Here is a 27,206-nt window from a genome sequence, read left to right as displayed (position 1 = left end):
ATTTTCGCTTAGCTATGGCCCGCCCCCAAAAATGCTTGTGCCGTACATAACGTAGCCTACGTCGATGTAGCCGTTCAACAGTTGTGGACATTTTTGAAAGTGCTGGATCGCCGGCTATTAATATTCAATAAAACCATTAAAATTTTGGACGACAGACTATACTATGACTTTTTTGACTTTAGTGTGGTCAGTTTGTGTCACTGAGGTTAATCAAAATGAAGGATTTTTAAAGCCCAAGTCACAACTATACACATTTGAACTCACGGATGGAGGCAGCAGTGGATCAACAACTCCTGTGTCTCACCCTAACCCCTGTGATGTAAAATCACTGGTTTTCTCTATGGGGTTTGGTGCAAGTCCAATAATATGGGTTTTCTATTGTAAAGGCTTTTTTGAAATTGAATAATCAGGAATCAGATTCCGTGTCTGCGCTGCAATATAATTTTAGATTTTAAATAAAAATATAAGCATAAAAACATTGTGACGCAACATTTTGAGTGGAATTTTTAATTTTTAATTTTATGAATTTGAATTTTATCAAATGTCTTCTACCACAAGTGTGTTTTCATAGTTTTTTAATTATGTATTTCAGTAATTGGCTGATTAACCTTGCAACAGAGTCAAACGACTACATGTCCCGTGATGCTTTGCTCCCTCGGCGACGCCTCCACCGTTGAAGAACAATATCGCAAGGTTGAGTTGCGACGCCTCGAGTAAAGACAAAACCGTTTCTCTAATATCACTTGTCGTCACTCCCGGTGTGTATGTGTCCTTAAAAGCTAGGCTAGTTGTTTTGGTATTACTTTAAGGCCGAGATAAGTAAAATATCAATTTAAGAAAACTACACAGGGAAGTCGCTTGTTCCGGTGACGTCATTGGCCGAACCTTGACTCATTGAGTGCGTCCGCTCCTTACGAGTTTTTCCCGCGCGCTGTACAACAACACTCAGAACCTGAAGCAGTGCTAGCAAACACACAGTAAAACCACGTTTATCCCGGTACCGGATACGTTACTGCGCGGTGAGGTTATGCCGTCCTCAGATTATGACTCGGCGTGTCTGCCGGATTTACTGCCGCTCTACTACCGGCGGTTGTTTCCCTTTTCTCAGTATCACCGCTGGTTGAACTACGGAGGAGGTGAGTGTCACTCACTACACAGGACAGTGAACAAAAATAAAACGTGCTAGCTAAAGTTCGAAATACGTAGATTTTTAGTTAAAATCTGTTATACAACTGCGGTTGTTCTGTTCACCTGTTGACAACCATTCGCCGGTTTATTAGGTACACCTAGCTAAAATGTATGCCTTCTTCAATAGTCTTCAGTAGATTAAGTGAGATTAACAGTGTTTATGCGTACGGTAAGAAAACCTGTTTCTCTGTGCAATGAAATAATTTCTTTGCTGTCTTCACGAATCTTCCAGCTAACAAAAGTCAAAAGAAATAGATAAATATTAAGAATAATAATTACAGAATATCACACATTAAGGACAGTTGACAGCATGTAAAAACAATACAATAACATCTGATATTTACAATGTAATAGAAATATAACACTGAAATGTACTGTGCAGATGAAAACAGTTTCATGAGGTAGTCCATGATTATGACTAGTTGAAAATAGAGCTGATTATTATTATTAATCGATTAATCGATTATTGTCATAATCGATTAATCTGTCGATTATTTTCTAGATGAATCGATTGGTCCATAAAATGTCAAAAAATTTTAAAAAACGTTGACCAGTGGTTGTTAAAGCTGGAAATTATGATGTTCTTGTTTTGTTCACAAACCAAATTGATTCAGTTTGAATGATTTCTTTATGTGGAGCAAAGAAACCAAGAAAATATTCACATTCAAGAAGCTAAAACAATCAGAAATCTAGTTTTAATCATGAAAAAAGCTTCGAACCGATTATCAAAATAGTTGACGATTCATTTAGTAATCGATTTAATAATCGGTTCATCGATTAATCGTTTCAGCTCTAGTTGAAAATAGTTTCAGCAATACTTTTGACATTATAACCTCCATCAGGGGAGGATTTCTCGCAGATAATGTCGACTCATATGTACTTGTTTTGTTTTTCCATATTCACAGTGCAGAAGAACTACTTTCAGAATCGGGAGTTCTCCTTCACGCTCAAAGATGACATCTACGTGCGCTATCAGTCGTTCAGCACGCAGAGTGAACTGGAGAAGGAAATGCAGAAGATGAACCCGTACAAGATTGATATTGGAGCAGTATACACTCACAGGGTAAGAGTCCACGTTCCTGTAGTTAACACTCCTGCAGTACATTAATCTGTGTCACTAACACGGAGATGTTTCTCAACTGTCTGACGCACCACAGCCGAGTCAACACAACACGGTGAAGTCGGGAAGCTTCCAGGCACTGGAGAAGGAGCTGGTGTTTGATATTGATATGACAGATTATGATGATGTCAGAAGCTGTTGCAGGTAACTTGATCATATGGATTATTTCTGCTGGCTGTTGAATGAGTGACTATATTCATTCAACATATTAACAAGGTACGAATTCTACTTTTAGTGCTGCAGACATTTGCTCCAAGTGCTGGCCCCTGATGACCATTGCTGTTCGTGTCTTGGATCGAGCTCTTCGAGGTTCGTTTGTCACCGACTTTGTGTCAACTGTCTATTTGTTTTTTGGCAAAATTAGCATCAAGCTTTTTCTTTCTTTTTCTTATGTGATGTTCCAGAGGACTTTGGGTTCCAGCACCTGCTGTGGGTTTATTCGGGCAGAAGAGGAGTGCATTGCTGGGTGTGTGATGAAGCTGCCAGGAAGCTCTCTGTTGCTGCACGCTCTGCCGTCGCAGAATACCTGAGCCTGGTGAAGGTAACATTATTTTTATTAGCTAATATTACATCGTTAGGGCAGTTTGGTTTAGAAGCAACTGGGTCTCTGTCTTTATCATTCATCACTGTGTTGGTTTGTGTCTCTGGGGTAAGTCAGGCTACAGCTTGACCAATTAATCATGTGTGATTTATGTCAAAATATTCCAAATAAAAGCACCAGCTTAACTAATTTAATAGAAGAATAGGTTTCTTTTTTTGTAAAGTATTATACCTGCACAGCTCCAGATTACTTTTAATTAAGGCATTGCTGATTTTCAGGGTGGGGATGAGACGGTGAAGAAAGTTGTGCTGACAGATCCTCTACATCCTTTTATCACGTAAGAGTCTGGTAATTTTCTGTGTGAACCGTTTGTTTGTGGTTTGTTTTTTATGTTTATAGTGTTTAATTAATATTCAACCTGAAGTTCAGGACTGAATGTACCCCATGCTCAGACTGGGGTCTTAGAAACAAATACAAAAACCACATTTGTAGGTGGTTTGGGTGAAGAACATGGTCACATTGTTTTGCATGTGTGAATGCACCAAGCTCCCATGATGCATCCTCAGCTGATGTCCTTTAACAGCAACTTTACACTTCTCAGCACACATACATTGATTTATTTGTAGTGTCTGCCTATATATGAACACTGATCACCACATAATTTCTGTATTCCTTATGGTTAAAATCTTATTTCATGTTGCAGCAGCATGAATAGTGCTTGGATACACTCAGGTCCTACTTAGAGCTGAAACAATGAAACGATTATTAATCGAATAATAATTAATCGTCAACTATTTTGATAATCGATTAATCGGTTTGAAGCTTTTTTCATTACTAAAATAAGATTTCCGTTTGTTTTAGCTTCTTAAAGGTGCATTATTTAATAAATCTAAAGCAACTGGCCATAAAATCCTCCTAATATGTCACAGAGACTCAGGAATAATGTTCATATAACAAACTGAACTCACCAACAACAACAGTACAGCAAAATATTGCATTAAAAAAAATTGCAGACTGCAAATTATGTTTATGTTTTGAAATCATGTTTTGGCATGTGGCGCCACTTACCACCGTCTACCACTCATTGCAGTCAGTAGAGTCTCAGCTGCCGAGCAACCACGGGTTAGCAGTTATGTCAAAAAACGAAACCTAAAAGACCTCGATATTTGGAATTTCAATGTAGTAACCGTTTTTGGCCACATTCTTACATATGGCACCTTTAAATGTGAATATTTTCTTTGTTTCTTTGCCCCACATAACAAAGAAATCATTGAAACTTAATCATTTTGGTTTGTGGACAAAGTAAAACATTCGAGAACATCGTTTCCAGGTTATTTTTTACCGCGGTACACGATTTAATTCCGGGTGTAAACAGGTGAACTTAGTGGTGTGAGATTGGATCCTGCATGACAGATGTTAATGCTCTGTACCATGTCGACAGGGAGTCTCTGAAAGAGGTGGAGAAATACTTTCCACAGTATGCACTTCAGGATCAGGAGATACTGACCCGCAAAGAATCCATCAACAAAGTTCTGGCGCTCGTGCCTGAAGATATCCTTTTTTTTTGCCAGTTTCATAATTCAGTCACATTCAGGAGAAAATGCTGTTTTGGTACAATGCTACCTTGACTCAGGTCTTACATGTTAGAAATGAGTTACTGCGGGACTTCCAAAATGAGAGGAATCCAGAGAATCGTTGGGAACTGGTTACTGATCAAGCCAGCAAGAAACAGGTTAGTAATGACGGGTGTTTTTCACAATAGTGTTGTTTGTTTTTTTTGCACATTACAAAAAAAACTCAGTGATACCATCCCTCTCCCTCCAGTCCACTGCCAAGAAAGGACACTACTTTGAGAAAGAAATCATGCTTCAGTATTGCTACCCAAGGCTCGACGTAAACGTCAGTAAAGGTGTGAACCATTTGCTGAAGAGCCCGTTCAGTGTCCACCCCAAAACAGGTGAGTACAGGTGTGAATAGATTCATGGAATCTGTCCCTGAACTGAGTCTCAAGGTGACTTTTCAAATGTCAACTCTGTCCAGGACGGATCTCTGTTCCCATGGACATCAAAGAGTTGGATACGTTTGATCCTTTTGCTGTGCCCACAATCAGGTAAGTGATCATTTATCTCCGAGTGCTCAGTTGGGTGATGTGTTTATAAATTGATGCTGTAATTTTTTTTTTTTGTAGCCTTATCTGTGAGGAGCTGGATCGGCCCAGAGCAGGAGAGGAGGAGCTGGAGGACGTGAAGGAGAACGACAAGGATGCGACAGAGAGACGAAAGATCAGAGGTGAAATTCTCATATCTGGTTTTAGTCTTGTATCACAGACAGCTTAACATGTGTTATTTACACACACAGCACTTAAATATTTAGTATGAAACCTACTTGGTTTGGAGTATAAGAGTATCCTTTAGGAGTAGTTCTCAGGGAATCGGGTGATTAATCACATGATCAGGAACAGGAAGAAAACTTGGTCCATTTCCTTAATTCATTACAACAATATTTCCAGTATAAATGTACACTATAATTTATTTGATTAGTAAATTGATCTTCAACTATTTCGGTAAAATATTAAACTACTACTAAACTATAGGAGAGCTTCAACTAACGATTATTTTCATTATCAATTAATCTGGCAACTATTTTCCTTGATTAATCAAATAAACAAGAACATTTTAATTATATATATTTATATAGATTAATTGATAATGAAAATAATTGTTAGTTGAAGCTCTCCTATAATTTAGTAGTAGTTTGATATTTTATATGAAATTGGAAACAAAAAGCCGATTGAAAAGAGATAAAATATAGCATGAAGAATTTAGACAAAACCTAATAATAAAGATGCAAAGTAATGGTAATATTCCTTGAGATATGATATTGGTAAAACAAAATCAGTGTCCGCTTTATTCTTGTTGTTGGAGAATGTTAAATACAAAAAGAGGATTAAAGATATATGTACTTTATACAGAAAATAGTGGACAAAAAGGAATAAAATTACACGTTTTGAGTTGCTGTACATTAGGCATTCATTTTACTTATACTAGGCCTCAGACCCAAACAAACCAAGTTATGGGTTATTACTTAAGTATATTTTAACTTTAAAATGTCACTTTCAGTTGTGAATATTTCAGCTTTACTTTTTTACAGATTACAAAAGAACCAGCCTGGCAAAGTACGTGAAAGTGTTTGATCGGTTTGTGGATGGACTTGCTTCTTCATGGAAAGGAGAACTTCTCCGAAAGAGTGGTGAGTTTTCAAATTAAATCAAAGACTTACTCTTTTTAGAATGTTGTGCTTTATTGTTTCATCAACTATCTTTTCTCTCTTTTTTTGTCTTTTAGATCTGGAGAAAGAATTCTGAACTTGGTCCACATCCAGGAAGTGAAGTACTTCTGTGGTGGGATTGTTAGTAGTTCTCTGCTGTTCACTGTCCTACGTTGTGTTATTTCCATTTTTCTGTGGAATTTCCACTTCAACTCAGCTCTTAATGTGGACTGTTTGTAATTAAAAAAATTCTATTTTCTGTCTCCATTTTGCTGTTGTAGTTATTTCTGAAAATAAATTTGATGTTCCTGATCTTTGTATTCAGTTAATGTTGATGCAGATTTATTTTATCCAAGATAATCTTAATAAAGCCTCCTCATACCTACTGTATAATGTATTTGCTCTGGACTGATTCATTTGAGTTGTAAATGTGGGGCTTTTTTACTTGGAAAAATCCAAGTCAATCACCACCAGAGACTTCACACCACTTAATGGTCAGCTCTCTGAGACGACTCCAAGAACGTAAATGCAGAAAGACATTACTGTATTCTAACCTGTCTAAATATGACCAAAGACCAAATAAATCATCAAATCAAACTCACTTTACCAGAATTAATGACTTGACAGAATATAATACTAAAAGTATTGCAAGCAATATTTTTCTAATAATAGTAATAATAAGACATTAGATTCTTATTACCAAATGAGGATTGGTTGGTGTGCTATTATAGTTGTCCACGTTATTTACTAATTTTCGAATTATTTGTCTGCTTTTGATATGTATATAGACTTATTCTGCATCTTTTGTGAAATATAAGATAAGATAAGATAAGAAGTCCTTTATTCGTCCCGCAGTGGGGAAATTTCCAGTGTTACAGCAGCAAGACGATAAGGATAATAAATAATAAACATGCATTACCAAAAAGAAATAGAATCTATAAAGTACAATATATAAAGATATTAACACTGACTATAAAAATAGGTTTAAAAATAGAATGTAGAATGTACATTACAACCGGTCTGCAGAATATACACAGTATGCACATGGTATTTATAGTGTAAGGAAACAAGGCTGAGCTATTAAATAAGGATATTAAATAAGGATATTGCACTGATGAGAAAACTACAGTATAAAAAATTTGACAGTATGAAAAATGACAATATATTGCACTTAAAAAATTTACATTATGAAAAAATATATACAGTATATTACACCAATGAAAATTAACAGTATATTGCACATGGAGAGTGGAGTGTGTGTGTGTGTGTGTGTGTGTGTGTGTGTGTGTGTGTGTGTGTGTGTGTGTGTGTGTGTGTGTGTGTGTGTGTGTGTGTGTGTGGGGTCTACTTAGAGCAGTACTTGTTGTACAGTCTAACAGCTGCAGGGAGGAACGACCTGCGATAACGCTCCTTCAGACATTTTGGATGTTTTAGTCTGTGACTGAAGGAGCTGCCCAGTGCTGCGATGGTGTTCTGCAGGGGGTGGGAGAGATTGTCCATCAGAGATGATAGCTTGGTAGCCATTCTCCTCTCTCCCACCACCTCCACTGGTTCCAGGGGACATCCAAGGACAGAGCTGGCTTTCTTAATCAGCCTGTCCAGCCTCTTCCTGTCTGCGGCTGTGATGCCACTGCCCCAGCAGACCACTGCGTAAAAAATGGCTGATGCCACTACTGAGTCGTAGAAGGTCTTCAGGAGTTCTCCCTGAACTCCAAAAGACCTTAGTTTCCTCAACAGGTAGAGTCTGCTCTGACCCTTCCTGTAGAGCGCAGCAGCATGATCAGACCAGTCCATTTTATTGTTAAGGTGAACACCCAGGTATTTGTAAGATGTCACCATCTCTATGTCCTTTTCCTGGATGCACACCGGCGATGGAGGAGAGTGTCGTCTTCTGCGGAAATCCACCACCAGCTCCTTAGTTTTCCCCGTGTTGAGCTGGAGGTGGTTCCGCAGGGACCAGTCCACAAAATCCTGAACAAGTTCTCTGTACTCTCTGTCGTCATCGTCTGTGATGAGGCCGACAATGGCAGAGTCGTCAGAGAACTTCTGCAGGTGACAAACCTTTCTTAATATGACATACTAAATAAATCATCAAATCAAATTCTGACTTAACCAGAATTAAAGTGCAGTGACTTTGTACACATACCAGTTACAGGTATGGGTCTTTTTCACAGTACGTATGTGCAGCGTGAATAAAACATGTATGTACATGTGTGTAACTGTGTCTGTGTCCTTTTAATATTTTTACATTTGGTTATAGTGGAACTGCTACAGCTGACTGATGGGCTAGCCTGTCAATCATTCCACTGGTGCCAGCTGCAACTTATCAGTTGGTGTAGTCATCTACAAACCTGTCACCTGATCAAACCTATTGAAGAATAAGTTCAAGTCGTTAGCCCACCTCTGGTCCCCTACAGTCTGGGAGTCCAGCTTCTTGTGGCCGGAGATGGTTTTCAGGCCTCTCCAGACTCCGCTGACATCTCTCTGCTGCAGCTGCTCCTCCATCTTCTACCTGTTAAATCACTACCTGTTATTCCAGGTAATTGCCCCCTGCTCATTTGAGTTTGACACCCCTGTGTTATTGTATTAAACTTTTAAAGGTGCATTATGTAATAAATCTAAAGCAACTGGCCATAAAATTCTCCTAATATGTCACAGAGACTCAGGAATAATGTTCATATAACAAACTGAACTCACCAATAACAACAGTACAGCCAAAATATTTGCATTAAAAAAAATATTTTGCAGACTGCAAATCATGTTTACGTTTTGAAATCATGTTTTGTCATGTGGCGCCACCTACCGCCATCTACCAATCATTGCAGTCAGTAGAGTCTCAGCTGCCGAGCAACCACGGGTTGACAGCAGTTACGTCAGAAAACAAAACCTGAAAGACCTCGGTATTTTGAATTTGAATGTAGTTACCTTTTTTCCACATTCTTACATATGGCACCAGGTTTGCCTTTAACTGTTGGTGTTATGGACCTGTATTTGTATCTGTAAATATAGACGTTAAATAGATGTTATATCACTCCAGATGTGAAAGAAAGGCAGAATGTATTTTTTTTCATTTGTTCATGCCTTTGTGGCTTGAATTTGGTTACATTGCTATTTAAACAAGATAATTGTAAAAAAAAAAAAGAACAGTGCATTTGTACGTAACGTTTACTGTTAAAAACGTCTAAATGGAGCACACAGTTTGTAAACCCTTGTTCTACATAAATAAAAAAAACAAAACTATTAATGTTAAGGTCAACAAAGTAATTCTGGATGATTTATAGAATTCATAGTCAAAGAAAACCACATATTTGTGGCCAAAATAAACGCGAGTCCAAAATAACCCGGAAGAAGAACGTGCCGCTGTAAACCGGATATTACCGTGAAACCGGGGTTAGGAATTCTCTCTCACAGCCATCTTGGATATAACGTCCTGAGTCGGTGAGTGTGTCTGCTGATAATCCAACATCATCCAGCCGTTTTTATCTCATCTTTGTGCGTGACAGAGGTTTCATTGAGTCCATGAAAGTCCTGTTAACAGACTGGTTCACTAATTTTTGTTTTATCGTCTCCTTGCTCGCTGATTTATGCGCCATTGTTTCATCGATTCCCAGCTCAAAATGGGCGAACATGGTGACTAACAGTTAACACCAGCGGGCCGTCAGGGCCGGGTAAAAACGTGACGTTTGTCGGCGTGACAGCGAGCTGGTCGTTTAAAGCGGTTCAGATTATGTGAAGAAATTGTGACGGGGTTTATTATTGTGCTTAGCTCCGTCTCTGTGGCGGCTAACACTGGCAGTTAGCTTAGCATCTGCAGTATCATCGTACGGCGCTCGTAAGCTAAAGCATGGTTATGACAAGTGCAGCTCATTCACGGTCTGAACTCGTTTCAACATTTTACTAATAAGTTATAATACATCGTTGGCGGAGCTAAACTCGAATACGCAGGTTTCACCTGACTGAATTTGTTTCACCGTGTTATTATAAGGCAGCCACTGTTACCCTCGTGAACATGCTAATTTTGATCAAAAAACTAATGTACAGTAAATCATAAACCCAGCTATTGTTCATATTTGGGAAGTTTGAATATGTTTTTGTTCTCTCATAAGCCTCATTCAGTCATCTTCGTCTATAAAAATGTTTGTTTCCTATTGTAAGTAGTTGAATAACAATGACATTTGGTGAGAATCAGTTGAGAGGCAACACCTACATCAATATGTAACATCATATATAATTGATCAACATGTTTGTACTCACACTCTTTTCATCGATTGTTCTCACTAGCAACCATGCCCGGTGAAGCCACAGAAACGGTCCCAGTCACCGAGCAGGAGATGCAGCAGCCTCAAGTGGAGACTGGTATGTATATTTTAGCTTTACTTGCTTGCAGTACTGTAATCAAAGGGGTCCTTGAGCTCTAAATGTGTGTGATATTGGTCTACAAATATGCCCGTGGAAGGTAAAGATCAAATTTCGATGCCTGGATCATTATTTGGTGCAAGGCTTTGACCCAGCTGGTTGGACGTTGAGCTGACCGAACAGGTGATGGGTTGTTTTTTTTGCCTGTCACCGGCCATGTGTTGTAACATAGGGTTTTTCACCAAGGAATTTCCTGTGGCAATGTTGCTTAGCACGCTTAAAAAGAGTTTTCCAGGACCCCTTTTTTTATTTTTGGAACTCACAATGGAGTGTCGTGTCTTACACTGACAACTGGATTTAGCACACAATGCATGGTGTTCAGCGTGGTGTTCTGTGCACAATAAATGACTTGAAAACCCTGTGTTTTGCAGATTGCAAATATCATTGTATGTTAAAGTGCTGATTTTCCTACTTAGCATTTATTGATTTTTAATCTGATTTTAAAAACTTGTTTTTATAACCACGTGTTGAGGGTAATACTTACTTTAGCAAATGGTTTATTAGTTTGTAGTGCTGCTCACTTAATGTAAAGTAGGATCTATGGTATTTTTACACAGTGAATTTTTCTTTTACACATTTTGGTTAGAGACACTTTTCTGGATTTGATAAGTTTGTCAGACAAGGTGTTGGAAGTATAACATTTGCATTAATAACATTAAATCACTAAAGTTCACAATCATGCATGTGCTTGAAATGTGTGAGTTGCATATTTACAGGGTTTTCTTGTAGAACTGGTCTGTAAATGGGTGGAGGAGGTCTTGCTCGGGGGGAGGGGGTGGGGGTAGATGACTATACCAACTGATAAGTTGCAGCTGGCACCAGTGGAATGATTGACAGGCTAGCCCATCAGTCAGCTGTAGCAGTTCCACTATAACCAAATGTAAAAATATTAAAAGGACACAGACACAGTTACACACATGTACATACATGTTTTATTCACGCTGCACATACGTACTGTGAAAAAGACCCATACCTGTAACTGGTATGTGTACAAAGTCACTGCACTTTAATTCTGGTTAAGTCAGAATTTGATTTGATGATTTATTTAGTATGTCATATTAAGAAAGGTTTGGATACAGCAATATTTTTTCTTGGAGTCATCTCCCACATCTGACCATTAAGTAGCTTACAGTTTCATGTGTTTACTAGTTGTGGGGTTTTGATTAACTTGGATTTTTCTACGAGAAACTGGATCATGAAAAATTTACAGTACAAATTAATCGAAGGCCTTAATGAAGATTGTCCTGGACTGTAAATTGATGGTGTGTGGTTCTAATCTCACGTTTGGACACTGCATGGATGGACACTTTCTCTGTACCTGAACCCACCTTTCTTTTTTCCACTGGTAAAGTCAAAAGCCACTTTACCCACAAACTCATTTTGTTTTGGGTGTGAAGCACTTTTCTTTTTTTAAACTCACTTTGTTGTGATGAGCTTTAAGCATTTATGAACTTTGAACTCCCCAAACAACTTCTGCAATTTCCCTTTCCTGTTAATCCAGTTGTACCTCCATCAGCTACAGAAGTGTTGGCTACTGCTCCTCAGAAAGATGTTCCTATTGTGAACAAAGAAATCTTATTGGAGAATCCTTCAGAAACTCCTGTTTCTGCTCCAGAAATAAGTTCCCCACAAGAAACAAGCATTGATCAAGCAAATGGTGTAGCTGCAACTCAAGAAATTGCGAAGCAAACAGTAGAGCATGTCTTGGAAGACATGGCTGTTTCACAGCCAGGGACAGCTGCTGATGTAGCAGGGGGTTCGGGTGGACTGCAAGATACTGAAGAGACCGTGCCTCCAGTCGAGGCTCCAGACAAAGAGATTGAAAGCCAGGAGTCGGTGGCTGCTGCAGAGGTATTGTCTGGCGAAGATGTTAAGCTGAGTTCTGCTGAAGCAAAGCTCTCTAAAGAGGAATCAGGAACAGTGGCAGAAAAAAATCTTGATGATCCCAGACCATCCGTTTCTGATGTCTGTGCAAATGGTGAAGATGGAAAGATTGCAGAAGAGGGGCCAATTAACCTTTGCTTGAAAGTGGCTCAAGATGAAGAACAGTCTGGTGATGCGAGCATCGGTGTGGCAACCCAAGAAGAAAATCTTGACAAGAAAGAGCCTGTTATACTTCTTTCCAAGGCCATTCAGTCTAAGGGGACCTCCAAGGGTCAAGGCCCACCTATTTCCACTCACCATCTGTCAGGTTGGTTTCAGCAGCGGATCGTTATTTCCCCAGCGCTTTATATTGTATCTGAATGCCCCACTGTTATCATGTTTTGCAAGTGGTGACGTTTTTTTGGAGTCTTTTGGTCAGGACATTTCCGATGTCTTGACATTGTCTGCTTAAAGTCCTGTAATCTTATCTAACAGGGACATTAATTTTCATGAAGCTGTTTCATCACCACCAACTATTATTGGATAACATAACTAAAAGGTTCATCATAAAAGCTTAGATGTGCCCAAGTATCATATTGCGTTACTGATCCTGTATTCATAGCATTTTGTTCTATGGTGTTATACGTTTCATTGTAAGTGCATCCAGAGTAGATGTGGAATGTTTTTTGTGTGGAAATATGCAGTATGTACTGTGTATTTTGAGTGACAATTTGCATCAAATGGGAAGGTCCTTTTTCTAACACTAAGATAGATTTCTGCATCTTGGGTTGTGATAATTTAACCCGCATGAGTAAGACTTACCTTAAAGAAGTTTTAAAGAATCTATCCATTTCTATTCAGCTACACCTCCCCAGGCAGCTTCTGGCCCTGCTAAGCCGAAAGGCAAAGATGCCAAGAGTGTGCAGGGTTCCTCTGCCCCAAAGGCTGTCCCTGGCAGAAGAAAACGCTCTTCTTTGTCTGCCTCTTCTGCCTCTCCCACCTCACCAAAATGTACTCCCTCTACCCCCATCTCCCCTGTGACCTCTCCTCTAGCTTCCTCACCTGCTAGTTCTGCTAACCGCTCTGCCCCAAAAGTTGTAAAGGTGGGCAAACAAGGAAAAGTTAAGAAAGCAGAGGCATTTGTGCCTGCCACTGAAGAAGGCAAGGCCACAGCACCAAATATAGCTGAGACTAAGAAACCCTTACCAGCTGCAGCAAAGGTTGAAGCAGCACCAGCTGCTTTTAAAGTTACCTCAAAGCCTGCTGTAGCAGCACCACTTTCATTTTCAGATACTGTTGCTGTTAGTCCTCCTAAACCATTTGAATTTAAAGCAGCTTCATTAAAAATTGTTGACGATGACCTCCCCCCACTTATCCCACCCGAGAAGCCTCTTAAAATGTCCTCTGAGGCTGATAAACCAGCTCCTACTGAAGCTGCTAAATCAGCTGCAGTTCAGATGGCACCCCCAAGCAAACCTGCTTCAGTTGAGGCTAAACCAGCTGCTAAGGACAAACCAACTCCTGCCAAAGCTCCTAAACCTGTTGCTGAGGCCAAACCTGCTCCTGTCCAAGCTGCCAAGCCCATGCCAGAGGCCAAACCTGCTCCTGTTCAGGCTGCCAAGCCGACAGAAGAGGCCAAACCTGCGCCTGTTCAGGCTGCCAAGCCTGCCGTGGAGGCTAAAGCTGCGCATGTTAAATCTGCTAAGCCTGCCGCAGAGGTTAAAGCTGCTCCCGCTAAGCCTGCAGCAGAGGTCAAAGCTGCTCCCGCTAAGCCTGCAGCAGAGGTCAAAGCTGCTCCCGTTCAGGCCGCTAAGCCTGCAGCAGAGGTTAAAGCTGCTCCCGTTCAGGCCGCTAAGCCTGCCGTAGAGGTTAAAGCTGCTCCCGTACAGGCCGCTAAGCCTGCCGCAGAGGTTAAAGCTGCTCCCGTTGAGGCCGCTAAGCCTGCCGCAGAGGTCAAAGCTGCTCCCGTTCAGGCCGCTAAGCCTGCAGCAGAGGTTAAAGCTGCTCCCGTTCAGGCCGCTAAGCCTGCCGCAGAGGTAAAAGCTGCTCCCGTTCAGGCCGCTAAGCCTGCCGCAGAGGTAAAAACTGCTCACGTTCAGGCCGCTAAGCCTGCCGCAGAGGTAAAAGCTGCTCCCGTTCAGGCCGCTAAGCCTGCCGCAGAGGTAATAGCTGCTCCCGTTCAGGCTGCTAAGCCTGCAGCAGAGGTTAAAGCTGCTCCCGTTCAGGCCGCTAAGCCTGCTGCAGAGGTAAAAGCTGCTCCCGTTCAGGCCGCTAAGCCTGCTGCAGAGGTAAAAGCTGCTCCCGTTCAGGCCGCCAAGCCTGCTGCAGAGGTAAAAGCTGCTCCCGTTAAGGCCGTTAAGCCTGCAGCAGAGGTTAAAGCTGCTCCCGTTCAGGCCGCTAAGCCTGCTGCAGAGGTCAAAGCTGCTCCTGTACAGGCCGCTAAGCCTGCAGCAGAGGTTAAAGCTGCTCCCGTTCAGGCCGCTAAGCCTGCTGCAGTGGTCAAAGCTGCTCCCGTTCAGGCAGCTAAGCCTGCCGCAGAAGTTAAAGCTGCTCCCGTTCAGGCCGATAAGCCTGCCGCAGAGGCTAAAGCTGTGCCCGTTAAAGCCGCCAAGCCCACCGCAGAGGCTGAAGCTGCTCCCGTTCAGGCTGCTAAGGCCACCGTAGAAGCTAAAGCTGCTCCCATTCAGGCCACTAAGCCCACCGTAGAGGCCAAACATGCCCCTGTTCACGCCGCCAAACCCGCTGCAGAGGCTAAAGTTGCCCCTGGTAAAGCAGCTAAGCCCCCCACAGAGGCTAAAGCTGCCCCCGTTAAAGCCACAGAGACTGAAGCTACCCCTGTTAAAGCCCCCAAGCCGACTGCAGAGGCTAAAACTGCTCCAGTTCAGGCTGGTAAGCCCACTAAATCTAAGGAGGTTCCAAAACAAGTTAAGGAAAAAGCTGCTGTCCAGCCTGCTGCAGAAACTGAACCAGCTGTTACTGAGGTTTCCAAGTCTGCCCCTGTGAAGGGTGAAAAGTCAGCACCTGAGGCCAAATTGCCCGAGGTCAAGGCTGCACCTGCAGAGGTTGCTGTGCCGGCCAAACCAGCAACTGAACCTGCTCAGGTTCAGCCTACTGTCCCTGCCCCAGCTCCCCGTAAACTGACATTTGCAGAGGCTGTTGCAAAACCTGCTCCCATTAGAACTGAGGTGATCAATCCAACTCTTTCTGAGCCCATTTCATCACCCAAACCTGCACCCATACCAGCAAAAGTGGAACCTGTGATCAACAATGAGGGTATTTTCTTCTTTCTCTCTTTCTGTGCAATCTATTTTTTTTCCAACTGTCACTGCAACCTGGGAACTGCTGAGATTATAAAATGGACTCTGTATTTGACTGAGATTCTACTTGGTTGATTACACGAAGGCTTGATTTGGAAACACCAGTTCTGTATTTGCATACTGCCATAGTCTTGTGTACATTAAGAAATAATGTGACATGTCTGCAACTTTTTAATTTGTGAAAATGTTTTGTTGCACTGGTAAATATGGTTTAAGTTTGGAGGGGAAATCACATCGGAAGTACACCTTATGTTGGAGTTTGTGGTTAAAAAGCTCTAATCTTCAGGACTCTTAAGATTAGAGATGAAGAAGATGCAGATACTCTTTCTTTTTATTCCCTGTGAATGATGCAGCTTACTTGCAGTACAACATTAAGGTCTACATCTCTGTAAATGCCTTGAAACTAAATTTGGTCTCCTTTTGGTGGTTTCTGTAGGATCTGGCACTGAGTCGGACAGCGATGACTCGGTCCCTGACCTGGAGGAACAGGACTCTGCACAGACCCAGACACAGCAAGCTCAGGTGAGTGTTCTGTTTGGTTTTTAATATTTTGCTTGCTTGTGCCTAAATGTGCATAAAGCATCTACTGGTTATGATTTGGAGCAGCTGCTGTAGGTCTGTGACTCTTCTATGATTATTTACAGTGACTTTCGTTCTTCTGAGTATACTGAAGCCAACCTTTCTGTCCTGAGAAGAGAAAATGTTCAAACCATTGATGAGCAGATATTTTTAGGTCCACATTTAATCATGGAATTTAATGTTGCTCTCCCACAGCTTGCAGCAGCTGCTGAGCTCGACGAGGAACCTGTCAGCAAAGCCAAACAGAGCCGCAGTGAAAAGAAAGCACGAAAGGTAACATCCTGATTCAATTACTTTTAAGTTACAACTGTATTTTTATGGTTTCATTGTAATCGCTAAAATAACAATTTGACACTTTTTAAAGATGCACTCTTTTTCTCACAGGCAATGTCAAAGCTTGGTCTCAGGCAGGTAACGGGAGTCACCAGGGTCACAATCCGCAAATCAAAGAACATCTTATTTGTCATTACTAAACCAGACGTCTACAAGAGCCCTGCATCAGACACATACATCGTCTTTGGTGAAGCTAAGGTATGCTACATGTGACGTTGCAATCTACTTCTGTGCTTTCTTTTTCGATTTCTACTTGATGGCAGGTTACAAAGGATACAATTTGTTGTTTCATTCATCCTGCCATATTCATACATTTCTAACAAAAATATAAATTTTAACTGTGAAGTATATGTAATGTGTCCCTCCTTAATGAAAGATACTTGAATCTGAATGTGTGAAATTGTCCTCAGTAAAAATGTTTTTTTTGTAATGAATTTTGCTCTCCGTCTTGCACTCCAGATTGAAGATCTTTCCCAGCAAGCCCAGCTGGCCGCCGCAGAAAAATTCAAGGTACAGGGAGAAGCTGTATCAAACATCCAGGAAAACACACAGACGCCAACAGTACAGGAGGAAAGCGAAGAAGAGGAGGTTAGAGATGGTTTTGTTCGAATTTGGTTAAACACTTATGGGTTTTTATGATATTACGCGCTTACAAGTCGTTTTTTAAATTCATAGGTTGACGAGACCGGCGTTGAGGTCAAGGACATTGAACTTGTCATGTCGCAAGCCAATGTGTCGCGGGCGAAGGCTGTACGCGCCCTGAAGAACAACAATAACGACATTGTCAATGCTATTATGGTAAGACTACCATGAGGTTTTTTTAATGGTTTTGAATTCTTTTGTATAAACAAATGGTTTTCGGTGGTTTTGTCATATGGAGGACTCTTCAGTGATGATTGATAACAGTGACTTTCGTTCTTCTGAGTTTACTGAAGCCAACATTTCTGTCCTGAGAAGAGAAACTCTTTATTAGAAATGACTTAAAAACAAGTAAACAAATACCAAACACTAACAAGCTTTTTCCTTGATCCATTTGCAGGAGTTGACGATGTAATGTGGGACCCTGTCAACACAGAAAGGTTGCTGATTTAATCTAAGCTTGTTTATACAATTTATACCCAAGATGGAAATAAAGTTGTGGCTTGATAAAATGACATTTTTGTGTTTGCCGTGTATTTGTAAATGGAAGTGCTTTTTGTTGTCGAATGACGATAGAAATGACCACATCTTTTCTGATGTATCCTTTGATTTGACTGCACCCATTTTACCAGTGAGCCATCACATGGAGATTGTACCTGTTGAAGAAGACACCAGCATTCAGAACCCCATCAATATTGATATTTATGCACAAGATATTATTGCTTTACTAGGAATAACCAGTTTGAGCTGAACTTTCATTCATGGGTTAATTGTTTGGCAGGAAAATAAAGGTGTCTTAATCCAGTCTTTGTAGCATCATTTGACCTGTGCGGTCCCTTTACAATATTCTGACATTTTATAGTCTTAATCTATAGTAATATTGTCAGACTTTCACTTAAGGTTTTACAGAGGCTTAGTCTGTAATAGCTGTTCAGCAATATCTGATTTTGTTGGGTTTGTCTTTATGACATGTCCGCCTTAAATTGTTGTCCACTTGTGTGCGAGCTCGAGTCATTTCCACCGACTCCTAACATGACTACACCCATTTTAACTCTGCAGTGAGTCATACAGCTCCATCTGCAACAGGGTGGTGATATAAAGCCAGACTCAAGATGGATGCCAACAGGGCTGTAGGATAAATAAATAACTTAAAGTTGAATGAATTAGTTCAAGTGAAATATGTAAACTGGGTATATTTATGATAGTGATACAGTTGAAGCAGTAACATGGTAGGAATAAGCATTTTATTTAGCATCGATGTGATCATGGTGATTTTTCAGAAACATTCACCTGTGGTTAAGACGGTATAAAGCATGTACTGATGAACAGGATATGACATCAAATTTAATTATGATTCATGAAAATGAAATATGGTTTATAATTGTGTGGAAACATGAAGCCTCTAGTACTGTAAATGGAATGTGACTTGAAGATTCAGACGCATGTTTCAGGCTAATATGTGATGTGTTCAGGAGGAAACATTCAATCTAACGGCGGATGGATGTCATGTTCAAAGTCAGTAAATCAGATCTTTTAATAAAATAAAGCTCAAAATAATAGTTTAATAAGTCCTGGTTGGCACGAGGTCCTTCCTGTATATTTACTATGAATTTATAATGAAAACCGTAGTTAACATTTTCATAATAACACTAATACCATAGTATATAATATGTTGTAATTATTGCATTATTAAATGCAACGTTAGATTATATTTAAGCTTGTCCAATGTTTTAACTACTATTGTCTTCATGTTATTGATTTACTATTTTGATTGTACTCTATATTTGTCTGTTTTTGTTATTTACAGATTTGATTGGCATCATCATAATTTACCTTTTGTGTGAGTGTGTGTGTGTATATATATATATATATATATATATATTTATATATATATACTTTTAATACTTTGAGCAAAACATTTTAACATTTAAAATATACATACAATAATAATATGATAAGACTATACTTTATAACTTAACCGTGAAGGTCCTGTCAAGATATCAGGGGTGTATAAAGTAGCCAGAGGGGCATAATAGCCAGTGTTATTTGGCTTCAGGGCTGCATTGAAATATCAAAATGAATTTTTTAAAAAGTAGCAAATATATAAATAAACAAACAAAACAAATTATGTAAATAGTGTTTGTCAAGCTTTTTTATGAAGGGAAAGGAATTAAGGAGTCAAATAAAAAGTCTGGAAAGTTAGTTGTCTTATATACCAGAGGCAACAAGTGTTGTTAGTGTACACACACATCAGCACATGTTCGAGTGTGACTGGTCTTCCGCGCAGTTCCGTTAAAAGGACACATTATTATTATTATTATTATTATTATTATTATTATTATTATTAATAATAATAATATTGTTATTAATACAACACATACTGGTTTATTTGAGGTGACGGTACCGGCTGGTTACTGACTGAGGAGACGTTTAACCTCCTTCACGTCACTCGCAGCTGTGGCTGAGAAGCTCTAGAAACGTCTAGTACGTCGTAGCTGCGCCAGCGCTGCCATTCTCCTACCGACATACGCAAAAAGTTCCGCATTGTTTGAGTCCACTGGGTCGAGGCGTTCGTTTGCGTCGCCTGTGTGTGTATGTGGTGTGTGTGTGAGTGTAGCCTTCCCTGTGTTTGTAGGCATTGTCGTTTCCTCTCACGGGACTATCTCATCTTCGAAAAGACGCTCACTTTCAGGACCAGACATGTAAGTTATGGAAGGAAGTTAACGTAAGGACACGACGGAAATAGAAATAGCGATTGCAAGAGAACAACATGGTTTGCTAGCTGACGTTAGCTGTGTGTGCACATGCTTTCGTTAAGGCGGGAGGTTGGCCTGTCCTTAGTTCACTGTGAGCTAACGGTAACTCTCTTCTTGGGGAAAACGGGTCAAATAATGTAAATTAGCGCCGCATTAACGAAGACCAGCCCGTTTACCGAACACTGACGGGCCACTTTAGCCGGTGGTTTGTGTCAGGTGCACCGCATGGCTCAAGTAACGTAGCGGCTAAAGTCAGCGGTGTTAGCTTAATCAGCAGAGTGTTCATTGATCTTTGGACGAGCACCGGCTCCGTGTCAGATGTCACGATATCGCCGTTTAAAAAGGATAACGTGAATGTTAATAAAGGTAAAACCAGTTAAAAATGGTTTATTCTCTCAGGTTGTGGAGGCTATGAGCAACGTGTAGGGCTACATTTGATTAACGCTAGCCTTAAACGGGCTCGTAAGAGGATTTAGTTAACGAGGCCATAATAACACCAGTGCAATGAGAACGGTATCGAGAAACTTTTAAATATATGAAAAACCACTGAATACATTAACAGATGGCCAATTCTACTGAGAGCTACTCCGCAGTAATGTACTATTTATTTAGTTAGAGAGACATAACGTATATAAAATAACTTGGTACCTTTCTAATGAGGTTATACAAATGGTCTCCACGTGTTGTAGCCAGCCACTCCTGTAAAGTTACATTTGGGCGATGTCATTCAATGGCTTCATCTAATGTGCTTGGTTGTAACTGGCCCAAAAGCTAGAACTATATCTGGCTTTATAACTAGCTGCAACTCGCCATTATTTATTTTCATAATCTCGATTAATCCAGTGCTTATTTGGTCAGAAAATTTTATTTAAAAAAGAAAAGAAAATGATTAGCAAATAAATAATTGAAAGTAGAACGTATTCACATCTAAAAAGTTGAAAGATCAGAGAACTTGTTTTCATTATTGGAAGAAAACACAAATCGATTATCAAAATAGTTGGTTTTAGAAATCCATTGATAATTGAATAATCCTCTACATTGAAACAATGCCACTCAAGAAGGCCACAGTGGATGCTGACAACAGTCCTGTGTCTCTGAAATAAAGGTTTTATTTTCTGTCGTCTCGTGGCTTTGAAAAAAAAATACAGATTAAATCACCTCCTCACGTGTAGCGTATAATAAACCACAGTTCATCAGGATCATCAACACATTCAAAAACTCGCTCATTTCACTCCTCAATCAACAACAAAATGTGTTTATCAGCCCCTGAGCGCTAACGCTGCATAATTTGAAAGCACATCCTTTCATCCTAAAAAATGTGTTCTAACGGCACAAAATATTCACAAGTTGTTTTTTTTAATTCTCACGTATTGTCATGTAGAGTCTGCAATTAACCTAATCCCAATCTCCATGTCTTTGGACTGTGGGTGGCAGCCATCATCGGTCAAACTGTGTTTCGAAACCAGTCTCATTCTTTCTGTGAGGCCAACAATATTAACCAGCGCTGACTTTACATGAATATTGAAAAACCTGAGACGAACCCATCTTAACCATGTTGTTAATGTGACTTACTGTAACCGGATGCCTTGTGGCAACTCGATACTGATGGAAGGCTATTGTGTTTGAAGACTTGCACACCTGTTGTGTGTTTTCTTGTCCATTAGGATTAAAACGGTTTAAGTCATGATGGGCCTGCTTGAAAAGGCCCATCATGACTTAAACCGTACATTTAAATTAGTGATACAGTCCACTTGGGTTGTCTTGGGTAAAAAAACACTTGTACTTAACTTGTGCAACATACTGTACCTTAACAGTCTTCTGTCTTCACAGGCATCCAGCAACCGTCTACTGGTACGACAGGAGGGACTCTGTGTTTATTGAGTTCTGTGTAGCGGACAGCAAAGATGTAGAAGTCACTTTTGAAAAATCAAAGTGTGTTTTCAGGTATGTTTGCCTCACTCTGTACGTATTTAAGTAAATTGTTGTTTGTTCCACTCAGTTAAGTTTGGGCTTTCAGAAACTTCTGAAACAAAAATCATGTCGGGTCCTCTAATGTCTTCTGTAAGCTGTTCTTCACTATAATGTCTAACTGTTGTACACACTGTGACGGTGTACTTGAAGACGAGAGCAGCCTCGAGTTCCAGCCAGTGAAACAGGAAATTAGATGCCGAAGGAGAAGGAGGCAGATCGTGGACGAAGAGAACAGCCCACATCCATTCATTTTATCAATTCACTAAGATTTATGTACAAGACCGGCATAGTAAGACTCGCAAAAATGTAATTAAACTGCAGAGCAGCTGTAGTTTTATTTCTTTTTCCTTTTGAGTTGTGAATTTCTGGAGTAATTTTGCGCTTTTACAGTCACTAAGTCTTAAATCTGTGTTTGGTTTCAAAAATATTTTTTTTTTAACTCCATAGTTGTCTTGGAGCTGGCGTCAAATACGAGAATGAAATAGACCTTTTTGACGCCATCGTGGAAAATGTAAGTTCCTATCCATGTCATTGCTTTGTACAGATTTCTACAGTATGTATATGGAATTGTGCAGCATTTTGATCACATACTTCTGTGTTTCTCTTTTTCTTCAATCCAGGAATGCAACCACAAGCGGACAGGTCGATCAGTGTTGTGCATATTACAAAAGGCGCAGCCAGGGAAGCCTTGGCTGAGGCTAACGAAAGACAAGACTAAGGTGTGTAAGCCATACGTGGGAAAACACAATGACATGGACTGTGTGACGAGAAGGATAATAATTAAAATTGGAAAAGAGATTGCTTCAAATCCCTTTTTTAAGAGACGATGATTTTTTTTTCCTTTCGCAGCTGAGTTGGCTTCGCGTCGACTTCAACAACTGGAAAGACTGGGAGGACGACTCGGACGAGGAGATGGGAAACTCCAGTAATTTCTCAGATGTAAGCATCTGTCAATTCAATTATACCTAATGACTTAAATAGGTGTGCTTTAAACATTTTATCACTGCTCTTTAATTTTTTAGAATAGTTTAAAGCAGCATTTTTTTAAGTTTCCATTTCTTTTATGTACATTTTAACTAAAATACTGGACTATTGCTCTGTATATTAGTAAGATACAGATTCTGTTTGCAGGGGTACATTGATGTCATAGGGGATTGCAAGACCTAATGTGTGTTTTCACCCACTCAGAACCTCTTTCCTTTCTCACCTTATTTACTTTTTCAAACACTATAAAATATATATATTTTTAGGTAAAGTAAATACTAGTGCCTGGAATTTAATTGATGCGTGTTGTCATATTTGTTTTGTGAAGTAAGATTTGTGTGTCCTTTCACTCTTTATGTTAGGAGATTTTAGAAATCTAAGATATGCACAGAGTAAAATTTGTTTCCATGGGCATCCCTGAGCAAGTGTTCCTCACTTATGAACCCTGTAATGGTTTTATGATGTCATATCGACACTAATCATATCATATTACAGCTGATGAACAACATGGGAGGTGATGAAGACCTAGATCTAGAGGGTCCAGATGACGTAAGAAACCTTTAATAATAACATTAATAAGCATTTAAGTTGTATTTGAAGATGAATTCACCGGCTGTAGTTTCTAGATGATTTGTAACATTTTTCCCTCCCTGTGTCTTTTGTCTTTTTTAGGACGAGTCTGCAGATAGTGATGATGAAAGTAAGTTACATCTGTGTATACATATATGAAAATAATGGTTAGTGCTGGAGTGAATAGGAAACTCATTGTTATTTCTTTTGCTTTCAGAGATGCCTGATTTGGAATAGAAGACTCTGGAAATAAAATGGAAGAACATGAGAACGAGGAATCTTAAGCAAATGTATATCTTAAAATTGAAGGCAGTGACAAACAACTGTACATATGAGTCGGTACTAGTCATATTTAAATCCATATTCTTGGCTCCAAACTCGTGACCAATCAGTCCACTGAAGGTTGATATGCATGGTATTGTACAGAGCAGCTATCTCCACTTCCATTTTGCTGTACTGCACCTTTATTTGGGGTCTTTTCTCGGTTTACTGTTCAATATTACAACGAAGCACATTATTTGTTGGAAAAGCTGTATAGTTGTCCTCCACTGAGCAATATGCTTTACATGAATTGTAATTTGTTTAGGCCCATGTTTTTTCCTGATGTGGTTGACCAGTGACGGTTCTATTTTTGTTTTTTTTCTTGTGAATTATGAAAACACTATAGATGTGTACATCAAATGAATTGGTTGCATTTACTGATTGGGTTCCTCTAAAGCCTTCCATGTGCTGTGAATTTTCCAGGACGCCAGTCTCTCTGTTTCTGTAGCTTAACCTTCCAGCTTTACATGTTTCCCTTTACTTCTTGTTTCATGTTGGCAACAAAACCTCGCATCTTCCCAGTGATCATCCCTACGTTGGTAATCTGAAGGAACGCCACATGTGTATCTTAACAGTTTTTCCTCTATATACCATCCTAACATGCACACACACTCGTGTTAGACTGCAGAAGCAAGGTGTGATGTTTTCCAGCTGAGGATGGTGAGGCTCGACGTTTGTTTGGGCCTCGGTCTCAGCTGTGGTGTGTTGCTGTTCTCCAGGTTCTTTCCGTGTGTTCACCTAGAGTAGACCCTCGCTCGTCGGTGAGGAAGTGTTAGAACGACGCGGCGATGTGTAATGACCAAATCCTATTTGCTCTGTTAATAAAACTGTAACGGGAGACAATGACGGCGGAGATTCTTTTTTTTATTGTCTACATCTTTCTAATAAACTGTTCAAGAATCGTTTTAAATGTCTCTTTTTTTGTGTGAATTATAGTTTCCAGAGAGAGAGAGCGATGATCATGATTTGTTGTGGTCTGTATTTATATAATTAATTTGTGCACATGTGCAGTGTACATATCTATACATATGTATGTGTACTATTAATGTATGTGTACAATATATTCACAATATATGTATCTACAGTATATTCACAATATATGCATGTGTATGTACGGTGTATGTACAATATATGCATGTGTATGTACGGTGTATGTACAATATATGCATGTACGGTGTATGTACAATATATGCATGTGCATGTACGGTGTATGTACAATATGTGCATTTACGTACAGTATATGTACAATATATCCATGCATGTACGTACAGTGTATGTACAATATATGCATGTATATAAGTACAGTATATGTACAATATATGTATATAAGTACAGTATATGTACAATATATGTATATAAGTACAGTATATGTACAATATATGTATATTTACAGTATATTTACACTTTATGTATATGTACAGTATATGTACACAAGATGTATATGTACAGTATATATACAATATATGTGATTTTTTTTTTTATCCCACATTTGGAGATCATAAGAAACTCCCAAAAACACTCATGCCATGGATGGACTGATTGTTTTCTATGAGGCGACTTAGGGGGCTTTTATTGTGACCATGCCAACTTTAATTCATGAAATAATAATTGATTTAGCCATAAAATTGTTTCAGAAAGGCTGTTTTAATGTAAAATGTGCATTAACATTTGCATATGCTGGCTACCTGTCCAGGGCGTCAGCTAGGAATGTGACCCTCAAGTGAAGGATAAAGGGATAGAAGATAGATGTATTTCTAACGGTCTTACAGTGAAAATCAGCAGAAAGAAACAGAAATGTCTCTTTTGTCCTCTGCTACATTTCAGTGCAAGTGTGGGCCTTTCGTCAGGGGAACACAATCCTTTCTGATACTGATCTGCTTCTCTTTTAATGATATTTTGTTTTTGTACAGGGCCTCTTCCTTTTCATGGGGTGACATTATATATATGAAAAAATAACATTACAATCTTAAAGTTTCTCTATATTTAATCAGGTTTTGCCGGTGCACCTTTTGCTGTACCGGTGCTGAACTGTGCCCCCTCTTGAATAAAAATAACAGGCAAAAAAAATAAAAGGCAAAAACTAAAGCACCTATTCGCAGACATCACAGTTAGATGAAAATAAGCCCATAATAAAACAATAAAGGAACAAAGTCAAGAACAAATGTTTCAAATGTCAAATTTAGATGTTGAGACCTGAAAAAGCCTCAGACCTCAGAAGAAATGTGAGTATGACAAACAGGAATATCACCAGGTAAAAACAGGACATATGATTTTTTTTTTTATTATAGTGAGGTGTCTCTATTATATTACATATCAGCTTTTAAATAACGGGTAACTCAGCTTTAACAGAGCCTAAAGTACATTAGTATTTAATAGTTGTTAAATACATAATCCCTTACAGTACCTTAATATTTAAACTAATCGTACTAGTGCAGTATTTCTACCTGAATACTTTTTTTGTGGCAATGTAACGTGTAGCATCTATATGGCGGCGTTAGGACCCAGCAGCGTGCAGACTCCCCGGCCCTGAATATTAGCATACTTCCTTTTTTGAGGCCTGATTTCCTCGCTGACATTTTTTTTTTTTTTAAATAATGTGACGATAATAAGCAACACCGGTTTCCTGTTGTCACCGCGAAGCACAGCAAAATAAAAGCTTATAATTGAATTGTGTAATTAAAACCTGCTTTATTTTTTTATTTGTTTTTAATAAGTGTTTAACAGAAAGTGGAATATTTTTCTTTTCAGTTTCCAGGAAAAGTGGTACTATCACAATTATATTTATTGATGCATTAAGAAACATTAAGCACCAAATTGGGTTTATGTACACACACATATATATAACATTTATTTTGTGAAATACATTATTTGTGGAATAATCCCATGTAAAGTGACTTGAGTACTCAGTTTCTTTCCACCCCTGCTTGTTATCACAAAAGTAAAGGTTACATTTTGAGGTATTTCTGACAGCTTGGGCATTTTTTATTTATATTGCTAGTATTGTAAGATAAGATAAGATAACGTAAGATAGTCCTGTATTAGTCCCGCAGTGGGAAAATTGACATTGTCACGGCAGCAAAGATAGTAAAGATAAACATAATAAATATGCATTTCCACATTATGTGTAAGTACATAACATAGAAAGATATTAACAATACGACCATATTATAGACAGTTACCGGAATATAGTATGGGTTTGATATTTACAGTGTAAACAAGGGTTGAACATGATATATCATAAATGTGTGTTGCACAGTTTATTGCATGTGGGATGAGTATTGTTAGCCTTTTAAATAAAATTGAATTGAATTGAATTGAATGACTTTATTCCTCCCCCAGGG

General features: G+C 39.3%; 3 protein-coding genes across 4 annotated transcripts; all 3 read left to right on the top strand.

Annotated features, from left to right (window-relative positions):
- Positions 1–1,021: 1,021 nt before the first annotated feature.
- On the top strand, positions 1,022–6,286 carry prim1 (DNA primase subunit 1). Its single transcript, XM_083894523.1, has 13 exons — positions 1,022–1,136; positions 2,094–2,251; positions 2,346–2,452; positions 2,544–2,617; positions 2,713–2,849; positions 3,128–3,186; positions 4,291–4,402; positions 4,492–4,581; positions 4,674–4,806; positions 4,890–4,959; positions 5,038–5,138; positions 6,000–6,098; positions 6,194–6,286. Exons 1-13 carry the CDS (start codon positions 1,028–1,030, stop codon positions 6,211–6,213), a joined length of 1,269 nt encoding a protein of 422 aa, XP_083750649.1. The 5' UTR covers positions 1,022–1,027; the 3' UTR covers positions 6,214–6,286.
- A 3,208-nt stretch (positions 6,287–9,494) lies between these two features.
- Positions 9,495–17,778, top strand: naca (nascent polypeptide associated complex subunit alpha). 2 transcript variants are annotated; one of them, XM_083894845.1, is made up of 9 exons: positions 9,495–9,554; positions 10,398–10,472; positions 13,257–15,668; positions 16,149–16,234; positions 16,487–16,564; positions 16,676–16,822; positions 17,084–17,212; positions 17,300–17,422; positions 17,664–17,778. In XM_083894845.1, the coding sequence occupies exons 2-9, from the start codon at positions 10,403–10,405 to the stop codon at positions 17,676–17,678; spliced, it is 3,060 nt and encodes a 1,019-aa protein (XP_083750971.1). In that variant the 5' UTR covers positions 9,495–9,554; positions 10,398–10,402; the 3' UTR covers positions 17,679–17,778. The 2 variants fall into 2 exon arrangements, with proteins under 2 accessions (XP_083750971.1, XP_083750972.1); XM_083894846.1 differs by lacking the exon at positions 13,257–15,668 and having other exon boundaries at positions 9,504–9,554.
- Positions 17,779–19,834: 2,056 nt separating this feature from the next.
- ptges3b (prostaglandin E synthase 3b (cytosolic)) lies at positions 19,835–24,734 on the top strand. Its single transcript, XM_083895240.1, has 8 exons — positions 19,835–19,965; positions 21,850–21,963; positions 22,438–22,501; positions 22,611–22,709; positions 22,840–22,929; positions 23,470–23,523; positions 23,647–23,674; positions 23,762–24,734. Coding segments are annotated over exons 1-8 (471 nt in total). The 5' UTR covers positions 19,835–19,963; the 3' UTR covers positions 23,782–24,734.
- The last annotated feature ends 2,472 nt before the right edge of the window (positions 24,735–27,206 follow it).

Source organism: Microchirus variegatus (genome assembly GCF_963457635.1).
Source record: "Microchirus variegatus genome assembly, chromosome: 9".
Classification (NCBI taxonomy): domain Eukaryota; kingdom Metazoa; phylum Chordata; class Actinopteri; order Pleuronectiformes; family Soleidae; genus Microchirus; species Microchirus variegatus.
Note: the sequence above shows the minus strand (reverse complement) of the source record. Positions and strands in the feature narration are given on the sequence as shown.